The sequence below is a fragment of the Triplophysa rosa genome, linkage group LG10 (assembly GCF_024868665.1).
Source record: "Triplophysa rosa linkage group LG10, Trosa_1v2, whole genome shotgun sequence".
Lineage (NCBI taxonomy): Eukaryota > Metazoa > Chordata > Actinopteri > Cypriniformes > Nemacheilidae > Triplophysa > Triplophysa rosa.
The window spans coordinates 22,251,734-22,275,310 of record NC_079899.1 but is presented as its reverse complement, the minus strand read 5'-3'; the positions used below and the strand labels follow the sequence as shown (position 1 = coordinate 22,275,310).

Below are 23,577 nucleotides of genomic sequence, written 5' to 3'. Positions count from 1 at the left end.
ATTTTCCCCATAGACCTTTGGAAGATCGCAAAAATATAAGCTCTGTGATTAACAAAGGTTTATGATGTTTACACATTTTGTCAATCAAGATCATCTTTACAAATTAACACAGCATTTGTTACGTTTGAAGCCGAAATACAATCGGCAGAAGTAAAAAGCTAACACGATGCTATAAACGGACTACAAATCAAAATCAAATCCCTTTATTGTCACTCAACCATATACACAAGTTACAACTAGGTGAAAAACTTGGGTGCAGTTCTGACCAACATGGCAGTATGACAGATATGAAACAGAATTGTAGATTACAATTCCACACTATACGGTCGCTCGATTTCAACGTCACCACCACCAAGCCTCCGACAACTCTGACAAAAAAAATGTGTTCCCTGGTAAGTAACTACTCCGTGAATGAATCCGCATCTTCGTTTTAAGAGATTTGTGCCCACGTTGCATTATTTGTGAGCTTTATATGCGCGATGACATCTAACGTCCCCGCCAAAGGAAGTAGTCGCTTTTAGTAACTTGTTAGCAACCGCCGTTTTAAGACACAATAAGGCTTTGAAAAATCACAAACGGGTTATAATTGGTGTGTTTTATGTCATAGAATAAAACGTGAAAATATTTAGAGGTTTTGTTTACCACAGACCTTATTTCAGGCGATTTACCTGTTAACCCATTCGAAACACCCATAGACTTTGGAGCGATTGAACGGGAAGTCCTAAAATGCTAACTCGAGTTTTGCATACAAAAATACGTCATCTCTGAGCCTCCCTATTAAGGAATGTCACTCCTGCTCTTTCTTCAGCTGTATGTTGCAACAGGACACCTTGGTTCGGGGCAATGACACCAGAAACTTGTAGATAAACAGAACGGGTATAATGTTAGTGCTCTCTCATGGTGGTTACAGGTGCAATGCTCGGAGCATTGGAGTGATCGTAATACGAATAACATGAGATCAGAGATTTATCCAAGAGAAAATGACAAATTTAAACTGCTACACTGGGCTTTTGTTCCACTACACTAGGCAGCGCTGGGATTGGCCACCTCCTTTATCTAATTCGCACAAACCCTGAGGCACACATTCACACTGACTGCTTCTACAGGCTCGTGCGGTACGAGTGATGGGTCAGATGCCACCTGATAAAGATTATGATTATGAACATCAAAAGTGAAACAAACCGCAGGTCACTTTATAATCAGCCAAGTTTGGTCATACTGAAACCAAATCAACAGGTTTTGTTCATTTTCAAGCCCAATATGAAAAGAAAGCCAAATTACATTCAAAATAAGGACAATTAAGCCTATTTTAGGATTATGAAGATTTTTTGTCTTCACTGCATTACCTCATTATTTAAAGATATTTTGACCAGAATTCTCATTATTGTAATACATCGGGGCAATTTACTTTTCGTCTTTACTATTTCTTATTATTATAAAGTCTCATGTAGTTTCTGTAATAAAAATAGTTGCTCAAATATATTTTTATTGAAATCAGCATTCACATAGACGGTTTCATTGGACGCACGCGCAGTCCCCAAGTTAACATCCTGTCTGTGTTTGGTTATAATATAACCATTTATTTTATATTTCATTTATATTAATATTAATTCATATTAAAGGGATACTTCACCCAAAAATGAAAATTCTGTCATCATTTATTCACCTTCGAGTTGTTCCAAATATGTAAAAATGTCTTTGTTCTGATGAACACAGAGAAAGATATTTGGAAGAATGCTTATAACCAAACAGATCTTGCCCCCCCATTGACTCCCATAGTAGGAAAATTACTTTATCAATTTTTTTGTTCCGTTGAACACAAAAGAAGACATTCAGAAGAATTTAGGACAGCAAACAGTTCTGGGGCACTTTTGACTACCATTGTATTTTTTCCTGGGTGAACAAAATACCAACACCAAAATAACAAAGTGAAACGAACAAAACATTTGAAATTACTTTTGAAAAACAATACAGACATTACAGAAAACTCCTTCACTGCTGCCAAGGATTCACATGTTTTGGGTGTTATTTTCAAACTTTACAATCACAAGTTTTAATCTTTAAGGGATCAGAACCGTGCAAACAGAATACAGTCCTTCTCTCGCTTTAAATTTGTATTCACAAAGTAAAAATGCCTCAAATACCACAAAACACATTTTTCCAGTTTCAAACAGATTTCATCATACATCACATGCTCAAGAGAGCCAGAAACTATGAATAAACAACACTTAAAATAACTTGCTAGAAATAAAACCACATTAACGCATAAGTAGAGCCCAGAAGAGGGTGGAGGCTTCCGTCTGGTATCGGTTGCTCCGAAAGAAGTCCAGTTTTACGTCTTGGCATTGCTTTGACATTCTCTAGTGTTGAGATACATGTGTCAATGTGACCCCACCTCTGTAATTAAAGACATCTCCCATAGGCCTAATGTCAGCATCTCTACCGGACTACACAATTAGTCAAAACATAAACGCGTGTTGCTGTGCACCACCACGCACAAACCCACACCCTTCACATGAACCAAAATCAACCCTCTTCCACATTCACAAACACACTATAAGGGGATGTTTGGTAAGTGAAGAACAAAAAGCGAGAAAGAAAGAGACACAGCCCATGGCTGCCGGATGGAATTCTGGGCTACGCTGGAGAGATTTGGCTTATCGCCCAGCATGTTAAGTACTGGAGGTGTGACTAAACCAGAGACGAATAACACTGCTCAGCGCAACAAATGAATAGAGTCGAACAGCCATGGATGAGCGCGGCAAGCGGCCGCAGATATGAAGGAATGCGGCAATGATTTTCAATGTGAACAAACCTGCATTACATCCATGAGCGAGCAGCAATTTTGGTCGGATCAGAGACTCCTGCATTAATACTTACAATGTCACTACAAGTCTGCGCTTGTGAGCTTGATCATGTACGAAGGCTATAACCGCTTCTCAATGTGACTATTTAAAATGCTGAGATGCATTGCGGGCAGACATTACTAACAGCAGAAATAACAAAACAGTTACACTCCGAAAGAGCAAATAATATACATGTTCAAGCAATATTATCCAGACCTTTAATAAGCCCAAAACACCAAGGACAAGAATGATTTGAAAATCTAAGATTTCTACTATGTCTTTCAAGTTTAAAGGGATACTTCACCCAAAAATGAAAATTCTGTCTTCATTTACTCACCTTCGAGTTGTTCCAAATCTGTATAAATGTCGTTGTTCTGATGAACACAGAGAAAGATATTTGGAAGAATGCTTGTAACCAAACAGTTTTGCCCCCCATTGACTCCCATAGTAGGAAAAAAATATTTTTGTTCTGTTGAACACAAAAGAAGACATTTTGAAGAATGTAGGACAGCAAACAGTTCTGGGGCACTTTTGACTAGCATTGTATTTTTTCCTACTATGGGAGTCAATGGGGGGCAAAATCTGTCTGGTTTTAAGCATTCTTCCAAATATCTTTATCTGTGTTCATATAGCCATATTGGCTGCTTATAAACCACATATTCTACATGACCATATTCTACATCCCTAATCCTACCCAATACCTAAACCTAACAACTACCTTAATAACTATTAGAAAGCAATAAATTAAGAGTTTATTGGGGTAAAAGTGGCAGTTAAGGATTTGTTAATAGCGAGAATTTCCCCCTATACTGAAGTGTGACCAGAAATGTATACAGATTTGGAACAACTCAAAGGTGAGTAAATGATGACAGAATTTTAATTTTTGGGTGAAGTATTCCTTTAAGATGATTTTTATAAAGGTGTGGCATTATATAATGTTAAAGATCCAGATCCCATGAGGTTTTATTTCCTGTCTTGACTCATTTCCTTTTAAAACAGGACGTTTGGGTCGGACACATCTAAAGGGCTTGTCCCTTTTTTGAACAGCCAATGGAATTTACCCATGGGACTGTTATCATCCATAATTTGCTACTGCTGGTCAGAGGCATGTCCCATTAGGGAAAAGGGAATTCGCATTCAACAGAGACAAAAATGTGAATAGACCCCCAAGTACCAGACAAGTCACAATGTTCCTATAAAACAGAGAAACTAGAAGATCAAAATGTCAATCGAAAGATACTTCTGTCAATATGTATAGCAGGGTAACAGACAAAACTAAAACAAAAGCCACAAGAAATACTATGAAATACTAAGAAATCCTTTATCCATATCCAATACTGTATTATTCCAACATCAATGTCTAATTTTGTAAGAAAAAACAACAACAAAGCAAAAAGCCTTTTCAAATTCTACCAACCCTGCTTTCGTTTTCTTTTTCTCAATTATCAACAAATCACAGCAATACCATTTGCATATTGCATGTTGTGTATAAGCATGCTAGTGTCAGCAACACCTTTACCTATAATTTTATCTGTGTGTTACATCACTTAAAAACAACTTTGCATTATCAAAACAAAACACGAAGCACTTTTTCCATATTGACCATATATTGCAGTGCATGAAAACAGTCTTTGCATGGTTAATTATTAACTTTTGGTCCTTCCACATATGTAACAAAACGCTGCAAAACAACGGCCGTTTGTTAAAACTGCAAGTAAATCGTTTTTTTTATGTAAATCGTTTTTTTTATGTAAATAGTTTTAAATGGCCACATTGTATGTATCAAGCTGTCACGAGTTGAATAAACTATAGAAACAGTAAATAAAGAGCAGGAAACTTGATCAAAACAATACAATCCAACACAAATATGTTTTAACATAACAGGCGCGCGATGAAATATCAAATGTGTTTTTGATAAATGACAAGAAAACCTCTTATTGAAGCAGCGATCTTGAATGTAACTCAGTGGCCCACCCAAGCCAAACCGTTTTTTAAAAAGTCTAAATACGGATGAATTCGCGACAATTCGTTCTTCTGCTCGTGACTTACAGCTGTCAGGACCCTTCACAATGACAACTTACCTTGTAAACAATCCCATCTTCCCTGCAGACCCTCTGTGCTCGTGTGCGGTCTCATTCCCCTTTAAAACAATACAGCGCGGAGCCGACAGGCATAGGTGATGTCATCTCTTCAGGCTTTCGACTTTGCGTGAGTGCGCATGCGCGATATGGCGCAGGGTTATGTGGGAGATGTAGTGATGTGCAGAAAGGGACGAAAACGTGAGAAAAAACGCACTGGGATTTCCTCTGATGCGTATATGAAGTTACTTATAATGTGGTTGCACTGCATAACACAATATAAAAAAGCATTTAGCATTTATTTTAGTAAGAGATAGGACAGGCAAAATTTAATTGTTAGTTTGTAAGGTTTTCACATATACACAGAGGTGGACAGTAACGAAGTAAATTTACCTGAGTACTGTCCTTAAGTACACTTTTTGAGTATCTGTACTTTACTTGAGTATTATTTTTTCTGAGTACCTGTACTTTAACACTACATTTGAAAGACAAATATCATACTTTTTACTCCACTACATTTATAAAAAGGTCAAAAAGTAGAAAAGTCGTTTCTATGTAGCGGGTTTTCCTGTGTGCGAAGTTTATCTGGCTTGCGGCTATCAAAGGACCTTTCATTGTTGCCAAGTATTTCTGGCTGATTTTTTGCTTGAAAAGGCACATGCTAAAGTGTAGTGTAATGTGGGTTCAACTATGTGTGATGCATTGTTTAGAAAGAGCGCTACGATCAGTCAAAAATCATAGAAACGTTGTCATGAAAATTATCGGCATAATGGCTAAACGGTAAATAAACATCACATACACCTTGAGCTACATGACAGAGAAAATTGAAAATTTTAAATTTTATTCGAAATTTCACGAGATCGCATAGCTAGAGTTAAGGAAGTGCGCGTGCGTGCGCAACTTCTGATCTGCTTTAACCCTCAACCTCTCCTTGAGGTCAATATGACCCCAATCAAGCTTTCCTTAGTTAAAAAAATGGTTCCCTTCTCAGTGGAATAAGATTTTGTGACTTTTCTACATTTCCTATCTATATTCACATTAAAAAAAACTGGGCTTGATTCGGTTGTTCTGAAGGTATGTAAAAAAAATCAATATGACCCCAATTGAAAATGAATGGGAAATGCGAAAAAAATATATATTTTGTAAAACAAAAAAAAACAATAAATCCGGCATAAATCTGAACATTTTCATACAGAAATGAAGGCCTGGTAGTAGAGCACATATTATGCTATGTGAAAAGACATGTTCACGCACACACACTTGTATATTTGGTTTACGAGGACTCTCCATAGACGTAACGATTTTTATACGTACAAACTGTATATTCTATTCTATTCCCTAACCCTATCCCTAAACCTTACCATCATTGAAAACTTTTGGCATTTTTTTCTATCATCAGTAATATCGTCAGTTAGTATGTTTTTTTACGATTTAGTTTACAGGACACAGGAAGTGTGTTTACATTGTTATACACGTCATCACACAAATTTGTAAACCACGTATACAAGCACACACACACGCACACACACATGCACACACGTGCACAGACACCTCCACAAAATCACAAAGCTGACGATTCAAAATGCCCTTACACTCTCACACACACACACACACACACACACACACACACGCACAGCACTCTCTCTCACACACACGCACACGCACATCCACATGGGCCAGGGAGATCTTCAGCAGCACGAGTTACAAAGCTGACGTTCGATTCGACTATTTGATAGAATATTTATTTTTAATCTCTTTTCTAATGTTTATGCATACATAAATTCACTAAATGTATCACAAAAGTTGTGATACGGGCAGTTGGCCACATCCAGTAAAATGAATGGCTCTCTATGGCCCTCCGCTGGTCAAAACAATTAATTTTATTACTGTAATCCCTCTAGGTTTATCTCTAATCAGCAGAGGGCAGTATTCTACACCTAAGACCTAGATCAATATCCAGAATTTTTTTTAATTAAATTTGGATAATCATTTACTGTAAGTGATTTTTTTCATAAAAATGTAATATTTCACATTCAAGCTAATGGTATAGTTGAGGAATGTTGTGGTAAATAGGTACAAAAGTACTTCACATCGCCCAAAATTCGCATTAATGTATAGATGAGAAGTAAACAAAAAAAGGATATATTATTTGTATTATTAAAAATGCATATATTTTTTACAATTACTTCATCAATTGTTGGGGTCATACTGACCCCAAAAAATACCAGTAGTGTAAACAGGAAACGAGGACCATATGAGGGTTAAAGCCATTTGGAAAATGAATGATGTTTTTACTGAAGTTACTATAGTTGAAGTATTCCTTCTGAAATAAAAACAATAGAAAATGTAATGGTTAATGGTTATAATTGGAATTGTATTGTATGGATACTTGTTGTCTACTTATGTGTAATGGATTCTATTGGTGGGATGGTAAATCTTGGAATAAAACCCAAAACAAAAAAAGAGGAATTTAATAGGAAAAATCTAATTCTAATTCACAAATGCATTGGGTTTTTTTTCAGCAGGGATGGTATTTGCAGTAAAACCACAGTAACTAAACATACCATAGTTTCATTATAGTAGCTATAGTTTATGTTTGTAGTTTAACTATGGTAATAGAAATGGTAATAAATCCAACAAACACATGGCTTCTGCACTTTACTATTTACAAGAACCTTACTACTTACTTTCCAAATGGCTACTGTAAAGTATTGTAATTCTTTGTTACTTGTAATCTACAATTCTGTTCCACATCTGTCATACTGCCATGTTGGTCGGAACTGCACCCAAGTTTTTCACCTACTGGTTGCACTTGTGTATATTGTTAAGTGACAATAAAGGGATTTGATTTGAAATTGCTGCTAAACTGGTAAAGGAATAAAAAATAAAAAAACACTGCTCATAAATACATGTAGGCCTAGGAGCCTAATGAGGATAATAAAGATATATAAATATATATGTGCTAAACATATAAAGCTCTTAAAGGAGTAGCTCACAAAAAATTGCCCCATTGACTTTCAATAGTAGGAATAAAAATGACTATGGAAAGTCAATGGGGGCAAATTTTGAAGTGAACTACTTTAATACAACTGATTCTGTGAGCTACTCAGTGTATTCAGTAGGTTGCTTCAGAGGCATAAAAAAAAGTGAAAGTGACCTATTAGTCAGATATGGTGACCCATACCCGAAATGTGACCTCTGCATTTAACCCATCCAGAGAGTAGTGAACACACACACAGCAAGTGGTGAACACACGTACGCCCGGAGCAGTGGGCAGCTATCACTGCAGCGCCCGGGGAGCAAGTAGGGGTAAGGTGCCTTGCTCAAGGGCACCTCAGTCGTTACCCGCCGGCCCTGGGAATCGAACCGGCAACCTTCTGGTCACGAGTCCGACTCTCTAACCTTTTAACGTACTTCTGTACTTTCACTTAAGTAAGAATCTGTCTTTACAACTTTTACTTGTAGTGGAGTAATATTTGACCAGTAGTATCTGTACTTTCACTCAAGTATGGAAGTTGTGTACTTCGTCCACCTCTGTATACACACTACTGAAAAATATTGTGAAGATGCTTTTTGGTTGTTATGTTGCCTGTTTATGTTATTGTTAGTCTGCAAGGACACCTGTGTAGATTTGAAATATATTTACTGCATTCACAAAAAAAACCTTGGGACCAGTTGGTGTTGTAATGTGTGGTCTTGAAAGTCAAAATTAGGCAATACAACAAAAAAAGGCCATATAATGCATGTATTTAAGGGCAGACACAATGAACCAAGATTTGGGCACATATTTTGTTTTCTATTTTGCTATACTTTTTTACTAAAAACATTTCTAGACTCTCGTGTAAATCATGCAACGGGTGAACACCTATTGGTTGAAGTCTTGCCAAATATGCCAAATGTCGGGTGTTGTTTTAAATGGGAAAAGACCAACTGTCGCACTTAACGTGAACAATCGTCATGCATGCCAGAACCAAGCCTCTGTCTTGACAAGCCTTTTTGTAGTGAACAACTACATGTTTATTACTAGAGTAATAATACTCAATTTACTTTTACAATTAATTAAATCACACATGTTAGTAGGATTAGTGTAAATGCGTAAGTAATGAACACGGTATTATTTTGTAGAGCTTCACAAAAGTACGCTTTGCTGTATACTGGATGTATGTAGCATGGTCACTGAAATGCAAAGTTTTACTATCAATCATGTTCAATTAACTTTCCCAAAATATATGAGGTGCATCTTGGCAGCCATTCAACCTAAAAGCAATTGGGGAAAGAGATCCATAGGATTTATTTAGGCAAAACAATTAGGCCATAGACAGACTAGAGGATTATGGGAAAGATTGTACATGGTGGGCTTTCTGGTGCAATTACAGACATGGCAACAGCTGATGCAGATTGTGCCATGAGTCTACATTAACTCCCGATCAGATTCTAATTCCCAAAATTACATTAGCAAAAATATTGCCTGTGTGTGCCCTCATTTATTCCCAGGGGTCGGACTCATCTGAGTTCTTACGGAGTGCTTGATTTTTTTATGTCTCGAATTAAATTTCTTTATTCTCTTGACAACCTGTAAATCACTCCATAGAACAGAATGTATCTCAACCATGTTTATACTTGTTGCAAGCATGGGTCAAACCTTAACAGATTTTTAATATAATTTTCAAGGATCAGAACATGACACGCAACCTGTTTACTTTGTCACTATCTCTCCTTCAGCTATTTTGGCAACAGATTTTAGTATGGAAACTCACAGAGCACATACTGTTCCTTGGCTATAAACACAAGCCTGGTTCTGATGTTAACACATCTTCAGAAGCCAAAGGCTTTCACTTCAGTTCAAGTGAAGCAGACTGCAGCCATCGTGGATGGAAGGATAGTCTGTTTAATGTATAGCGAACGTAGCACTTTTAGGGACTGGGCAGAGAGCATTAGGGGTGTGTAAATATTTAAGCAGCCCAGGTCTGTTGTTACTAGAGCAGGAACGACTGCAAATCTGTGGTGTTTCTAAGCTGCTCGAAAACAGACTTGCTCTTTACCAGTAGGCCTATTCAGGTATCACATCAAATTGCACCATTGACACAACAAACAATTCTAATATAAAATGCACGATAGGACATGCTACAGGTATCTGTTTTACAAAGAACATGGGCGTATACTTCCGTTACGAAGTGTACCTTTATAATTGACAGTATTGGCCAAATTAACCAGAGCTCAAGGAAAACTTGAGGCATGGCTGCTCGCATCTTACTCTCTGTTAAACCGTTTGCATTCAAGAAAATGTTGAGGACAATGTCAAAGCACGGATTTCACGTGGTCACACCACTACTGGAAAGCCTGGGAATGTCCAAGCGACTGGGGACCACCACCGTGTATCTGAAGATGGAGAACTCACAGCCCACTGGCTCCTTCAAAATCCGCGGAGTTGGATACATGTGTCAAAATGTAAGAAATATATACAGAATAAAATTGTTCCATTTAAAAAGGGCAAAAAAAATGGTATACAGTTAGGCGTAAATTCTGGGTTGATTCGTTGGTATATGTCATTTCTTTCTAATAGAGTTCAAACGAGTTAAAGTGAATAAAACTATGTAATCTGCTATTATAACAAATGTGGGAGTACCTCAGGGTTGTGTCCGTTTCGCCATAATTTTCACCTTGTATACGGATGACTGTTGAACATCAATATGTTTGAAATATTCTGATGACACTGTGTTTATATCAGTGTTGAATGATTCCTGGGTTACATCAACAAGGGGTGTCTAAATTGATGGAATGGTGCGAGAATAAGAAGGTTTATATCAATAGTAGTAAAACTGAAGAAATCATTTTTGGTTCTATGTCTGATACTCACCCATTGCCAGTTGTTATTCATAAGGAAAAAAGTGAAGTATACAAGTACTTAGGTGTAATGATAGATCGTCAATTATCTTGGAAAGATCACATTGATACTCTTTGTAACAGAACAAAGCAGAGAATCTACTTTCTTCGACGTCTTAAGTCCTTTGGAGTAAGAAGACAGATCCTCCTGCTATTTACTGGGTCTGTGATTATGAGTATATTGCAGTATTGTAATTCTACACGGTATAAACGTTTATCTGTTACTTTAAAAAAGTAAAAAAAATTGTTTAATCAAATAAAGATCTGCTCACGGATTATGGGTCAATCTGTAGGGAAGTTATGATTCAGCCTATCGTAACAATTTGATAAGGTCATAGTCTCTAACTCTAATAATGTTTTACATAAGGAATTTGAATTATTAACATCAAATAGGAGTTCCAATGTTCAACAAACTGAGGTTTAAACACTCGTTTGTATACCAAGTAATCTAATCAAAAATCAAGGGCTTAAGATATGCGATTGAAATATTGCAATATATTATATTGCTGTTTATAATATCAGCCTACATAAGATCATTATGTGAAAATATAACCTTGATATTTTAATATTTAGTCAGTAATGCCATGTTAAAGATTTAAATCATAATGTAATTTATGTTTGAAATCAAACTTTAATGCACCTTACCTAAGAGAACACATCTAGGTTACTGTGTAGGCTATTATTATGTTGCATGACGTTGACACATTCGATTAAAAGCACTGTAGTGCGAGTATATAAACATTATGTCAGTTTTATAACCGTAATATAATTCCACTGTCTACTAATAACAAAAATTGGGTTACAACTTAGACACGAATACGTGTACTCTCCTATTACTAACTTGCCCCCTAGCGGTCCTTTACAGAAGTGACGCTGACGCATAATATTAGCAAGTCAAACCCCCATTAAAACGAATCTGTTTTCTTTTTACAAGATTGCAAATGTATCCAAGCCAGCCGGGGTAATTTGTTCTTCTGGTGAGTAAAACTAACCTAACACCAAACTGATTTCCCAAAGTTTATTGTTCCAAAGCAGATTTCTAGACTTTTACTGTCTCTGTATAGGTGGTAATGCTGGTATGGCCACAGCATATGCAGCAAGAAAACTTAACCTTCCTGCTACTATTGTCTTGCCTTCTGTGACGCCTAATCTGGTAGCACAGAAACTTAAGGACCAGGGAGCTACGGTCAAAGTTGCGGGCAAGGCAAGAGACTACCTCATACAGTATACCATGCATGCCTTTTTCCTCAATTTAAATCAGGTCTGTATCACACAACAGATCTTTATGTGATGTGGTGTTGTAGGTTTGGGATGATGCAAATGCCGAGGCCCTGCGATTGGCTGAAACTGAAGGTCTTACTGTAATACATTCATTTAACCATCCTCTGGTCTGGTGAGTTTATACTTACATGAAGAAGTATGTTATAAATATTTTTCTCTCCGAATTCCGGTTCACATCGACTTCAAGTGTTGGAGACTGATATGCAATAATTAAAACAGCTATGTTCCACACTGGGTTATTTTTATGTTAAACAGTGATGTCATTATGTTAAAAGATTATCTATTGGTTTCTGAAATGAGTTCATCTGTCCTCCAGGAAAGGTCATGCCAGTATTGTGCATGAACTCAAAGCATCCTTACCATCCAAACCTGGTGCTATAGTGCTGACTGTGGGTGGTGGAGGTCTGTTTTGTGGGGTGATGGAGGGCTTGGATGAGGTGGGTTGGGCAGGTGTTCCTGTCCTCTGTATGGAGACTGTAGGTGCGGACTGTTTCAATGCCGCCGTTAAAGCTGGAGACCTGGTTACGCTGCCGGACATTACAAGGTATAAACCATCAAAAAAATCTAGTAGAATTTATTTCATATAGTTTGCACGTAACACAGTTTCTGTAATTCAAACTGTGTGTGAAATGCTTAGTAAGGCAACAAGTTTGGGATCGAAAACCGCAATCCAGCAGGCGTTTGAGTACAGCAAGCGCTCCACAGTCATCTCAGAGGTGGTAACAGATCTACAGGCCCTGGAGGCAATAGAACTATTCCTGGGTAAACCTGTTGTTTTGGTTTTGAATACAGCATCTTTAAAGCTTGCTTTTTTATGATTGTGATTATTTTGACAGACTTTGTATTTGTGTAGATGAGGAGCGTGTGCTGGTGGAGATGGCCTGCGGAGCCGCTCTGGCTGCAGTGTACAGTGGTGTTATCCAGAGACTACAGGAGGAGGGGCGACTTCCTAAACCGCTTGGTCCGCTGGTGATGATCGTGTGCGGGGGTGGTGGCATAAACCGGGCTCTGCTTCAGCACCTACAGACTGTTATAAGAAAATAATCAGGAGAATATTTTATCATATAATTTCTATCGAAACTTCAATCTGTCTCCATATTAAATGTTTCTCAAAGGCCGAGTTATGTTGAAAGCTGTTTTAAAGGGAGCTCATCCAAAAATGACTGTCATCGTTTACTCAATCTCAAAAAGTTGTTTCAAACCCTTGTGGTTCTGCTGAACACTATGAAAAGTTATTTGAAGACGTTTGTAAGCAAACAATTGTGGGACACTATTGACTTCCATAGTGGGAAAACAAACTTTGGTAGTCAATAGTGCCCCAGAACTGTTTAGTTTCCCACATTCTTCAAAATATCTTATTTTGTGCTCAACAGAACAAAGAAATTCATATAGGTTTGGAACAACTTGAGGGTGAGTAAATGAAGACTTTTCATTTTTGAGTGAACTGTTCCTTTAAGCAAGTGAGAAAATATACTCAGGTTGACATCTTTGGCTTGTGTGTAACATTTACTCTTAAATAAAGTATTCTGCAACGTATTGTTTGTGAATGTTGTGACTCAGCAGCACATATAAAGAAAAGTCATTTGTGAGCGAACGGTTCCTCTTTTTTAAGGTTAGAACAAAAATATACAATTCAATTCTCAGAAATCCATTTCATGTCATTTGTATATCATTGCATGGTTCATTCATTAAAAAAATGAGTTTTGTTTGACTCAGAATCGACCTTCACAGCACAGACTGAGGTCATTTCTTGAATCTTTCCTTGGATTTTTCTGTGAGAAGCTCATTTTAGAATTTGTATACAAATTAAATTACGATTTGATTCAAGCTATTCTTTAACATATAAATAGATAAACATTTCAATGTATCAGTCATGCCAAACAATTATGAATGCAAAAAGCACATTGCTCCAGATGGGAAAAGTGTAAGATTGTAAAACTATAATGTGCTACAAACTCAGTTATTGTCATAATTACACGCCCAAACACAAATGAAAAGAACATGGTTATATAATTTTATAGTCATGAAACGTGAATATTATTTATAACAGCTTTGGGAAAGTCACACTTAAAGTGAGTCTGTCATCATTTACTCGCCCTCTTGTCATGTCAAACCTGTATGAGCTTCTTTCTTCCGCAGAACACAAAAGAAGGTATTTTGAAAAATGTTATTGACCGAAGAGCGATGGCAGCCATTCACTTGCATTGGTTTTGTGTCCATACAATAGAAGTCAATGGCTGCCACCGCTGTTCAGTTATCGGCATTCTACAAAATATCTTCTTTTGTGTTCCGCAGAAGAAAGAAAGCCATACAGGTTTGAAATGGCATTTTGGGTGAACTATCCCTTCAATGAACTGTTCTATTATTTTTTACTGTTCCCAGCCTTACAGTTTAACAAACCTCATAACCTGTATGCTACAAATTCAATGTTATTAAATGTGAAATATATAAATAACAAAAAAAAAGAAAGTAAAGAACAGTGAGATACACACTTAAAACCTATTAGAATTTCTCATTACTTAATGGCCAAACACTGTTCGATAAATATTGAGACCACATACATCAGTACCATCTGCTGGCTACATGGCAGATGACAAAATTGACAAATAATACTAAACATACTAATGATATTTTATTAAAGCAGTTGTTTCAGAAAATACAAAGATATCCTAAAAACAACAGAACTTAGGAACATTTAGTAACAACAATACAGCAGAATATCCAAATCATCCAGTGTAAAAGTGTTACTACATCTCAAAGCAAATGCATTGAGTTTGTATAGATATGACAGATTACATGATTCTTCGGATTATTTCCGTATAATTGCCCGCAGGTGCTGAAGCTGAGCCAGGTTTACACTTCCGCCCCCGCACACGATCATCACCAGCGGACCAAGCGGTTTAGGAAGTCGCCCCTCCTCCTGTAGTCTCTGGATAACACCACTGTACACTGCAGCCAGAGCGGCTCCGCAGGCCATCTCCACCAGCACACGCTCCTCATCTACATAAGTACATACCAAGTCTTTCGAAATGAACTAGAATAATTTAGTTATTGAATGCTTTGTGCTATACATCACAACAGTAAGATTACCCAGGAATAGTTCTATTGCCTCCAGGGCCTGTAGATCTGTTACCACCTCTGAGATGACCGTGGAGCGCTTGCTGTACTCAAACGCCTGCTGGCATGCCGTCTTCGCTCCCAAACACGTCGCTTGACTAGCAACCGGTAAGAATTACAGCAATGTTTGTTAAATGTGTGCGTTGAAACTTTTCCAAAAAGTTTAGAAGTTTATACCTTGTAATGTCCGGCAGCGTAACCAGGTCTCCAGCTTTAACGGCGGCATTGAAACAGTCCGCACCTACAGTCTCCATACAGAGGACAGGAACACCTGCCCAACCCACCTCATCCAAGCCCTCCATCACCCCACAAAACAGACCTCCACCACCCACAGACAGCACTATAGCTCCAGGTTTGGATGGTAAGGAGGCTTTGAGTTCATGCACAACACTGGCATGACCTTTCCTGGAGGACAGATTTCAGAAACAAGTTCTCCACATAATGACATCACTATATTATCTTCTTGACTTTACCCAACAATACATTTTCACAATAATGTCATCAATTTGATTTAATCTATTGGCAGTGTTGGGAGTAATGCGTTACAAAAGTAATGCATTACAGTAACATATTACTGTAGCTGGATAAAGAAGGACGCGGTCTCTTGACATGTCTTCACCACAAAACTTCAAATGTTATTAGATTATTAATGATAATCTTAAACTACAATTTATTTTATTATTAAGTTTATTTATTTTATTTAGCCTTGTTGTGCAAGTTCTCTGGAGCTTGTGCAGAGGCAGCAGCTTTTGCCAGAGGGGAACTGGAATCCCCTGGTTGGGCCTGGGTTCTCCTGAGGTTTTTTTTCTCGATTAGAGTTTTGGGTTCCTCGCCACCGTTTGCATACTGTTTTTGCACTATCTGCCTGACCGGGGGGGCTGCTTTAGAATCTTAAAGTTTTACTTAATTAATATTGCATATAGGAATTTATTATCTGTTATATTTGACCTGTGCTTCTCTCTCCTTTATCCTAAATGTGTGCTCTCACTGAGCGTGTGTATGTGTGCGTACTTGTCTGTGTACGTACGTGTGTGTGTGTGTGTGTCTCTGTGTCTGTGTGTGTTGGTGTGTGTGCGTGTTGTGTGTGTGGAGTGTTTTGTGTGTGGGTGTGTCTGTCTTCTGTGTTTTCAACCTTTTCTTGTTTTTGCAGGTACAACTTTGATTGTTTTGCTTGTAGTCAATGTGTCTCATGTACAGCTGCTTTGTAACAATGAAAATTGTAAAAGCGCTATATAAATAAAGTTGAGTTGAGTTGAGTTGTAATATTTTACTCTGTACATGTTCAGTAATGCTTGCGTTACAACAAACTTTTCGCCCGCGATACATTAACAAATCAAAAATCCCGCAAGTAAATTTCTATTTCCTGTTCGTGAATAGACGCGTCTGGCTGGTGGAACTATTAACGCGTCATGATTTCAGTCTCTGAGCTAAAGGTCCGAGGCTATTGGCCCCGCCCGGTTCGCTGTAAGCGCCAATGTTGCCAGGGTCGCGATGTTCCCGCACAATTGGGCTGTTTTGAAAATGCAGTTGCGGGAAAAAATATGGAGCCGCGGGTTTTTGGGATACTTTCATAATGTACTGCGGCCGCCAAAATGTTTATTTATATTCTAAGTATAAATGTTAATTGATTAGATTCTTAATGTGTATTCATACTCAGATGAATACCTGGCAACGCCAGGACCGGCCCGTTCTCGAAAGTGTGGTGAACGAGCGTCTGACAGGCAGGCTACAGTTCAGGGAGAGACGCGGGAGCTCAGCTCAACCAAAGAGGAAAATATAGCGGTGGTATGAGACAATACATCCGAATGTTGTTTTTACCAATGTTTCGTAAGGTGCATGTCACGTTGCATAATGAAAGAAATCATTCGTGAGTGATCAACAGTTGATTCTTCCGGCTGCCAAATATCACATTTGAGCAGCTATACGCAGTCTAGAACAACTAAAACATTGACGTGCTTGTACACATTATACATATGCAATAAATTTAACCATGTTTATTTCTTAAGCAAGTTTTTGCATGTCTTACGAAGAGAAAACACGTTTCTCGTCCATTTCCGTGTGTGGCCTCGAGCACACGTGGGATCTTTTTTAAAGGGACACTCCACCCAAAAACGAAAATTCTGTTATGATTACTCACCCTCTAGTTGTTCCAAAACTGTATACATTTCTTTGTTCGGTTGAACACAAAGGTATTTGGTAGAATGTTAGCAACTTAAAATTCTTTGGCATCATTGACTACCATAGCAGAAAAAAATAAAATGGTAGTCAAAGTGACCCAGAATTGTTTGCTTTCCTAAATCCCCCCAAAACATAATTTGAGTTCATCGGAACAAATATATATACAATACCTAGGAAACCATTCAGATAAGTAAATATAGCAATAGAAACGTCTTTTGGCAGTTGTTAGCTTTGATTTGACACCGGAAAATAATTGGGCTAGTTTTCATTCCCTTTGGGCGAGTTTTGAGGGGTCATTGGGCTGCTTTCAGGAAGCTAGTTAACAAGATCCCTGTGACCAGCAGCAATGACAAGGTAAGCTAACGTATACATGATGACTAGCTAGAATTCTATATAATCTAGTTCAGTGATGAGATGGGACTCTTTTGTATTTAAATACCTTTGAAAAAAATTAATTGTATTTTGTATTTAAATGTGTTTAATCTTAGTATTTTTGTATTTTCAAACTGAAATACTTTTTGCCAATCAACCTCCTTATAAGACTGCATGGATGGGCAGTGTATTCAAATACATCCATTTGAAATACAAAATACTATTATTTTGTAATAGTATTTTGAATTTAAATGCATTTAATCTAGTATTTTTTTGTATTTATTTGTGTATAGCCTAGTTAATTAAAAAAATCAGCAGTCTTATAAAGAGGTTGATTGGCAAAAAGTATTTTGTATTTTCAAAGACTTATTTTAGAATGGTAAGTTCTACTTCTGTAGTTATTTTGGTGAAAGTAACTCAAAAGTAATACAGGAGTCATGTAACGTATTACAATTCTGAGACAGTAATATTGTAAGGTAAGGGATTACTTTTAAATAACAGTAACAAGTAATCTGTAATGTATTACAGTTTGGAAGTAACTTGCACAACACTGTCTATTGGATTGTTTTTATTCATTGTAATAAAAGAATAAGCAGAACATAATAACCACCTCATTTCACTGTCCATAAAACAATTTTTTTGATCAGATTTTAAGAGCTTCCGGCTTTGTTTTGCGACATATTTTTGGAAAGTTCTTCATGTAACTACAGTACTCACCAGACCAGAGGATGGTTGAAAGGATGTATTACAGTAAGTCCTTCACTTTCAGCCAATCGTAGGGCCTCAGCATTTGCATCATCCCAAACCTACAGTAACACATCACATAAAGATCTGTTGTGTATAGTATACAGACCTGGTTTAAAAATGGGGGAAAAGGCATGCAGGATATATGAGACAGAGTCTCTTGCCTTGCCCGCAACTTTGACCGTAGCTCCCTGGTCCTTAAGTTTCTGTGCTACCAGATTAGGCGTCACAGAAGGCAAGACAATAGTAGCAGGAAGGTTAAGTTTTCTTGCTGCATATGCTGTGGCCATACCAGCATTACCACCTATACATAGAGAGTAAACGTCAAAACTAATATTACTAAATGCAAATTTTGTGCCGGTCCAGAGATGTTATCCCGTGGAGTTATTCCTTGCCACCTATTGCATTGAGTTACCATTTTTAGTAAAGCAGCTTTGTGAAAAGCATTATAGAACTCTGTTTAAATCGACATTTATTTAATATAAGTGAAATAAAGTTACATGGTTTATTTGCACTTACCAGAAGAACAAATCACACCAGGCGACTTGGTTGAATTTGTTACCTTATTAAAAAAATAAAATGTATACCTTTGTTACATTTACAATATACAACCATTACATTTAAATGGCGCTAGGGGGCAGCGCAAACGCACGCAAAGCATCGATGACCATTTTTCTTACTTAAAATATTCAGTGTTGTTTTATGTAATTCAGTGCTGCAGTCATGCGGGAATTCATCAAAGTGCAGAAGTTTAAGAAATCCAACTACTGTATTCCTACATTTTTACACATGTATCCTATCCCGCGGATTTTGAAGGAGCCAGTGGGCTGCGAGCTCTCCATCTTCAGATACACGGTGCTCCCCAGCCGCTTAGACATTCCCACGCTCTCCAGAAGCGGAGTGACAACATGAAATCCTTCTTGTTTTGACATCGTTCGCAAAAACAAATATCTATATTTGCAAACAGTAAGTAGGGCGGAAGAGATGATCGTGAGACCTGGGTAATCGTACGGTAAATTGTCCAAATGTCTGCTTTTTGGTTGGTTATGTACTCACCTATTTTGTTGCGGTTGTGTCTGATTCTGGCGAAGTCTCGTTGTCTAGAAGTTTAAAGTTCGTGTGCTGACAATAAAGTAATCGAGTACAAATGTCCGAGACTAAACACTGACAGCTTGCAAGATGGTGTAATAAATAAGGGCAAGTTATTCATTTACAGCGAGCTGTTACGTTGCCCTCAAAGTGGAAAACGCAATATCATGGTATTTATACTGTGGTATTAATTGATTACCATATTTATATACCGTAGTATATTGTATTACATTTATTATATTAAATTTTGAATATTATAGTCTTTTTCAAAATACTGGTGCAAATTACCACAACTATATAGATCTATATAAACTAGATCTAGTTTTATTTCCATTAGATAAATGAGAACCGATATGACCAATACAAATATTAACTATTTAACTTATAAAAACGTTCTTGGGAAAATAGACCATATTTTTCACAAATACTTTTATTTGTTAGATGTTAAATAACGAATGAAATTCCTTAGCGAAAAAAACCTTTTGATATTGTTTGTGCATTAATCCTCATAATAAAACAGAACTTTAGTATTGATATTTTAAAACTGCTGTGAAAAATACAACATGTGAGTTTGTCCCAATGTGGAAATTTTTATTGTTCACATTTACATGACAAGTTGCTTTAAATGGCTATAGTATGGCAGCACAAATACTAGGCAGTCTGCCTGTTTTGACGGCCCTCGACAGTAAGAATTTCTTTTTATCTTAATTAAATAAACAATCCTTCAATGGGAAAATATCATGTAGCTTAAAAAAATAGCCTAATTTATGGAAGCATACAGGATTATGTGAAATGTTGTCAATATCCCCTTGTCTGATGGAAAAACCGGCACTGCTATACGGCATAACTTTTTTGTTAACATCCTTCGAAAACTCACTACTAAACAACTTTACCTCCTCGGGCACACATAATCATCCACATACAAAAAATATCCACATTTCCAGACAAGGCCACTTCCTTATCCAACAGTAGCTTGACCAGCCTCAAGGTCTCTTTTTAATCACTTTCTAGCATTTTCCTTCCTTTCCTCTGAATCAGCAACTTCCTAACCACGGGAAATGAAAGATCACTCCCTTTGGTTTTCTCTCCCCCTTATCATAACCACAGAGCACATACACTTGAATCCTCGACTGCACACGAACCCTTATCATCACATTCACGTCCTAATGACGGCCACATCCCGCTCTCATACATCCGCACACACATACGGAACGCTCAGGAGGTTAACACTCTGGGAGAGGACAGAAAAGCTAGCACGTCCTCAACAGAGCTATGAGGAAGAGGGACACTGCAAAAACAACACATCAAAGTGACGAATAACTGGGATGCAAATGGAAGACCGCTGAATTCCCCGCTCTCAGGCAAATCCGTCTTTTCCGACTCCAGACGTGCTCCATCATCTTGCGACGTCTGTGGGCTCTGTGTTGTGGTGATGGCAAAGATAGGGCAGAGCGCCATCCTGAAGGTACATGCCAAGAGACAGCTTGCACTGTCCCTTTGCCAGCTATGCCAAGGAACGTTGCCTGGGTTTGATCCTTGGGTATAGCTATAACGACAACAGAGTACAAAAATGATAGATGAATATCTTCAAGCTTCAAGCAAAGTTCAAGCTAATAATTGAAGATTAAGCATAATCACAGAAGTTATCTTGTAATATTACAACGCACAAGGTGCCGGTCAAGAAATGGATGTGTACAACTGTCCTACCCCTAACAAGTTGCGCGGTACATAGCCCTCCTTGTCATTAAGCCTGGCCCACCACCACTCAGTCTCGCTTTCATCCCTGCGACTCATCACGGTAAGAGCGTTGCCTTCACTAAATGACAGCTCATCTGCACTCTGAGCTTCATAGTCCCATAGGGCATATACCGTCCCTTTATTCATCACGCCCAACTTCTCCTGCACACCTGAGAGATATAGTGAAGAGATGGTTTCATTTACCGCTTCTACACTATGAATTCAACAATAAGAATAACCAGAAAATGTTTTGTATATTACCGTATAGAAACTGTGAGCACTGGACATAACCATCCTCCATTTCTTCGCACTTGTCCGCGGCCGTTTCCACGTCGCTGATAGTAGTTGCAAAAATTGCAGCTCCGGACTCCACCAGTAGCTTGCAGAGGTGAACATTGTTGCATGAGGCTGCACAGTGCAGTGGCGTCCTAATTGTGTGATTAGACAAAGTAACGTTTATCAATAGCTAGCATTTCCTCTTAAGCACTATTTTGTAGTATTTATTACTGTAATACTGTTACAGTTTCCTCTAATTTAAGCATTTTACTTTGAGGTTAGATATTCAACAGTCCTGAATTAAGACAAATGGCTAGACCTGTCAGACCAAAGTGATGTCACTCACCATCCATCACTATCCGCTGCATTGACATTGACTCCAAAGTCCAGCAGGAACTTCACAATATGGTGGTGACCTGCACATACTGAATTATGAAGAGGGGTAATACCCTCATCATTAGGAGTGCTGGGATTGTCCACCTAAAGACGGAGTCAAAAACACGCTGAGGATACAATGATTGACAAGCAACTGCAGAGTACTCTTTAATTAATACATTTAGAGGCCATTTTCCCGGACAGGGATTAGCTTAACCGACCCCTTAGTCTTTCAGCAGAAACGTTTATTCAAAGTTAAGTACAAATGCAAAATATAACGCAATGTATGTCTAAGTGGCAAGTGGTAGCTGAATGGTACCTCATAGATAATTCTTTGCACCAAATCAAACTCGCCCTCCAGAGATGCATCCAAAAGCAATGCAAGAGGATTGAACTTGACCCTCAGGCCATGACCAGTCCTCTCAGAGCCAGGCTTCTTCAGGTTGGTACGTTTGACCTGCAATATGAAAATGCATTTTAGTTGTCATTTTAGTTTAAAGATCCACAAGCAAATGAGAAAAGGATTCCATGAGCAAACTCAAACCTGTCGGTCAAAGAATGAATTCATGCCATATTAAAGCTATGCTAATTGAGCTAGCCAACTGTGATTTCTAAATGCTAACCCTTGTTCTGCGAAGCTCATTCAAATGAACTTCTACAAAGGTTACTCCAAATAAACACAGCATTTGAACTGCATTTGAATCGTACAAACGTCTTGCAGAATAAGGGTTACTGTACAAATGCCACCCTAGCCAACATGCTAATGCAAACTCACCGGTGATATCACAGACGGGGTGCCCGAAGGCACAGTGGTCTCCTGCTCTGCAGAGGAATGAGGGTCTGGTATCTGGCTAGGTTCTGTGTCAGTAACATTTGTGTGGTTGTTGTTATGATTGTCCTCAGGGGTGTCTGTAACAGCAAGACCTGAGGCATCAGCAGACTGAGTACCGCCTGAGTCACTGACTGGATGTGTCAGCAGGTTTTCATTGGCATCAGCAGTAGGAGACGCAGAAGTGGTAGCAGGAGGGTTTGGGATAGCCGGCTCTGCTGAAGGCCCAGCTAACATATTCGACTCTATCAAGTTCATATTAACAGTGTCCCCATCACCCAGGGCTGTAGCCATATAGCTAAGAGGACTGTCAGGCTGGAAGAAGGGTGTCCCAATCACTCCTCCCTCAATGCCTCCTGCAAGGGTATTAAAGCGCTGATATAGAAGCTTCTGGATGTTAGGTCCACTAGGTGCTTCAGGTTCTGTGATGGAGCTTCGCTTCTTTAGTGGCCGTGGGGCGTTGGCTAATTTCCTTCTCAGCAACTCTAGATCTATGTCACTTTGGTAACGGAGAGGGGAATGAGCCACAGGGGTCAGTTTAGTGGGGCTGAGAGGGCGAGGGATATTGTCCACGCTAGGTGGAGGTAGGGGAGCGCTCTCTTGGTCCACTTCTCTGTCCACCTCATCTTTGGAGGACTGCTGGTAGAGGGGAACTGGAGAAGGAGATGTGGAACCTGGTAGGACTGGTTTTCCATATACTAGAAAAAGAAAGCAAATGTAATAATGTACGAAAAGATACAGTACGTAATGTTCATTAATCTAAACCCTAACA

At 38.3% G+C, this 23,577-nt stretch overlaps 4 protein-coding genes across 11 annotated transcripts in view; 1 reads left to right on the top strand and 3 right to left on the bottom strand.

The window, feature by feature from the left end:
• daam1a (dishevelled associated activator of morphogenesis 1a) overlaps window positions 1-5,042 on the bottom strand; it is a 44,622-nt gene extending 39,580 nt beyond the window's left edge. The window contains exon 1 of the mRNA XM_057343691.1: window positions 4,928-5,042. The gene's annotated coding sequence lies outside the window, so the exon portion shown is untranslated. The remainder of the gene's footprint in view (window positions 1-4,927) is intronic.
• A 5,087-nt stretch (window positions 5,043-10,129) lies between these two features.
• LOC130560317 (serine dehydratase-like) lies at window positions 10,130-13,624 on the top strand. Its single transcript, XM_057344032.1, has 7 exons — window positions 10,130-10,372; window positions 11,742-11,784; window positions 11,872-12,011; window positions 12,112-12,200; window positions 12,405-12,632; window positions 12,726-12,850; window positions 12,942-13,624. Exons 1-7 carry the CDS (start codon window positions 10,160-10,162, stop codon window positions 13,130-13,132), a joined length of 1,029 nt encoding a protein of 342 aa, XP_057200015.1. The 5' UTR covers window positions 10,130-10,159; the 3' UTR covers window positions 13,133-13,624.
• A 993-nt stretch (window positions 13,625-14,617) lies between these two features.
• Window positions 14,618-19,567, bottom strand: sdsl (serine dehydratase-like). Its single transcript, XM_057344082.1, has 7 exons — window positions 19,279-19,567; window positions 19,019-19,061; window positions 18,664-18,803; window positions 18,473-18,561; window positions 15,383-15,610; window positions 15,179-15,303; window positions 14,618-15,088 (listed from the first exon to the last, which is right to left on the bottom strand). The coding sequence occupies exons 1-7, from the start codon at window positions 19,429-19,431 to the stop codon at window positions 14,898-14,900; spliced, it is 969 nt and encodes a 322-aa protein (XP_057200065.1). The 5' UTR covers window positions 19,432-19,567; the 3' UTR covers window positions 14,618-14,897.
• A 571-nt stretch (window positions 19,568-20,138) lies between these two features.
• ppp1r13ba (protein phosphatase 1, regulatory subunit 13Ba) overlaps window positions 20,139-23,577 on the bottom strand; it is a 30,292-nt gene continuing 26,853 nt past the window's right edge. For all 8 annotated transcript variants that reach the window (XM_057344513.1, XM_057344515.1, XM_057344510.1 and 5 more), the window contains 6 exons: window positions 22,752-23,503; window positions 22,296-22,433; window positions 21,948-22,081; window positions 21,587-21,753; window positions 21,296-21,495; window positions 20,139-21,134 (listed from right to left, as the gene is read on the bottom strand). In XM_057344513.1, the coding sequence (XP_057200496.1) occupies window positions 21,093-21,134; window positions 21,296-21,495; window positions 21,587-21,753; window positions 21,948-22,081; window positions 22,296-22,433; window positions 22,752-23,503 (1,433 nt within the window). In that variant the 3' untranslated portion in view covers window positions 20,139-21,092. The remainder of the gene's footprint in view (window positions 21,135-21,295; window positions 21,496-21,586; window positions 21,754-21,947; window positions 22,082-22,295; window positions 22,434-22,751; window positions 23,504-23,577) is intronic.

What these genes read in the sequence shown, in the direction of transcription:
- LOC130560317 (XM_057344032.1), top strand. Translation starts at nt 10,160, where the DNA reads ATGGCTGCTCGCATCTTACTCTCTGTTAAACCGTTTGCATTCAAGAAA. An exon ending in TTGGATACATGTGTCAAAAT is followed by an intron (nt 10,373 to 11,741) that starts GTAAGAAATATA and finishes TCTTTTTACAAG; the next exon opens with ATTGCAAATGTATCCAAGCC. An exon ending in CGGGGTAATTTGTTCTTCTG is followed by an intron (nt 11,785 to 11,871) that starts GTGAGTAAAACT and finishes GTCTCTGTATAG; the next exon opens with GTGGTAATGCTGGTATGGCC.
- sdsl (XM_057344082.1), bottom strand. Translation starts at nt 19,431, where the DNA reads ATGTCAAAACAAGAAGGATTTCATGTTGTCACTCCGCTTCTGGAGAGC. An exon ending in TGGTGTGATTTGTTCTTCTG is followed by an intron (nt 18,804 to 19,018) that starts GTAAGTGCAAAT and finishes CTCTATGTATAG; the next exon opens with GTGGTAATGCTGGTATGGCC. An exon ending in CGGTCAAAGTTGCGGGCAAG is followed by an intron (nt 18,562 to 18,663) that starts GCAAGAGACTCT and finishes GTGTTACTGTAG; the next exon opens with GTTTGGGATGATGCAAATGC.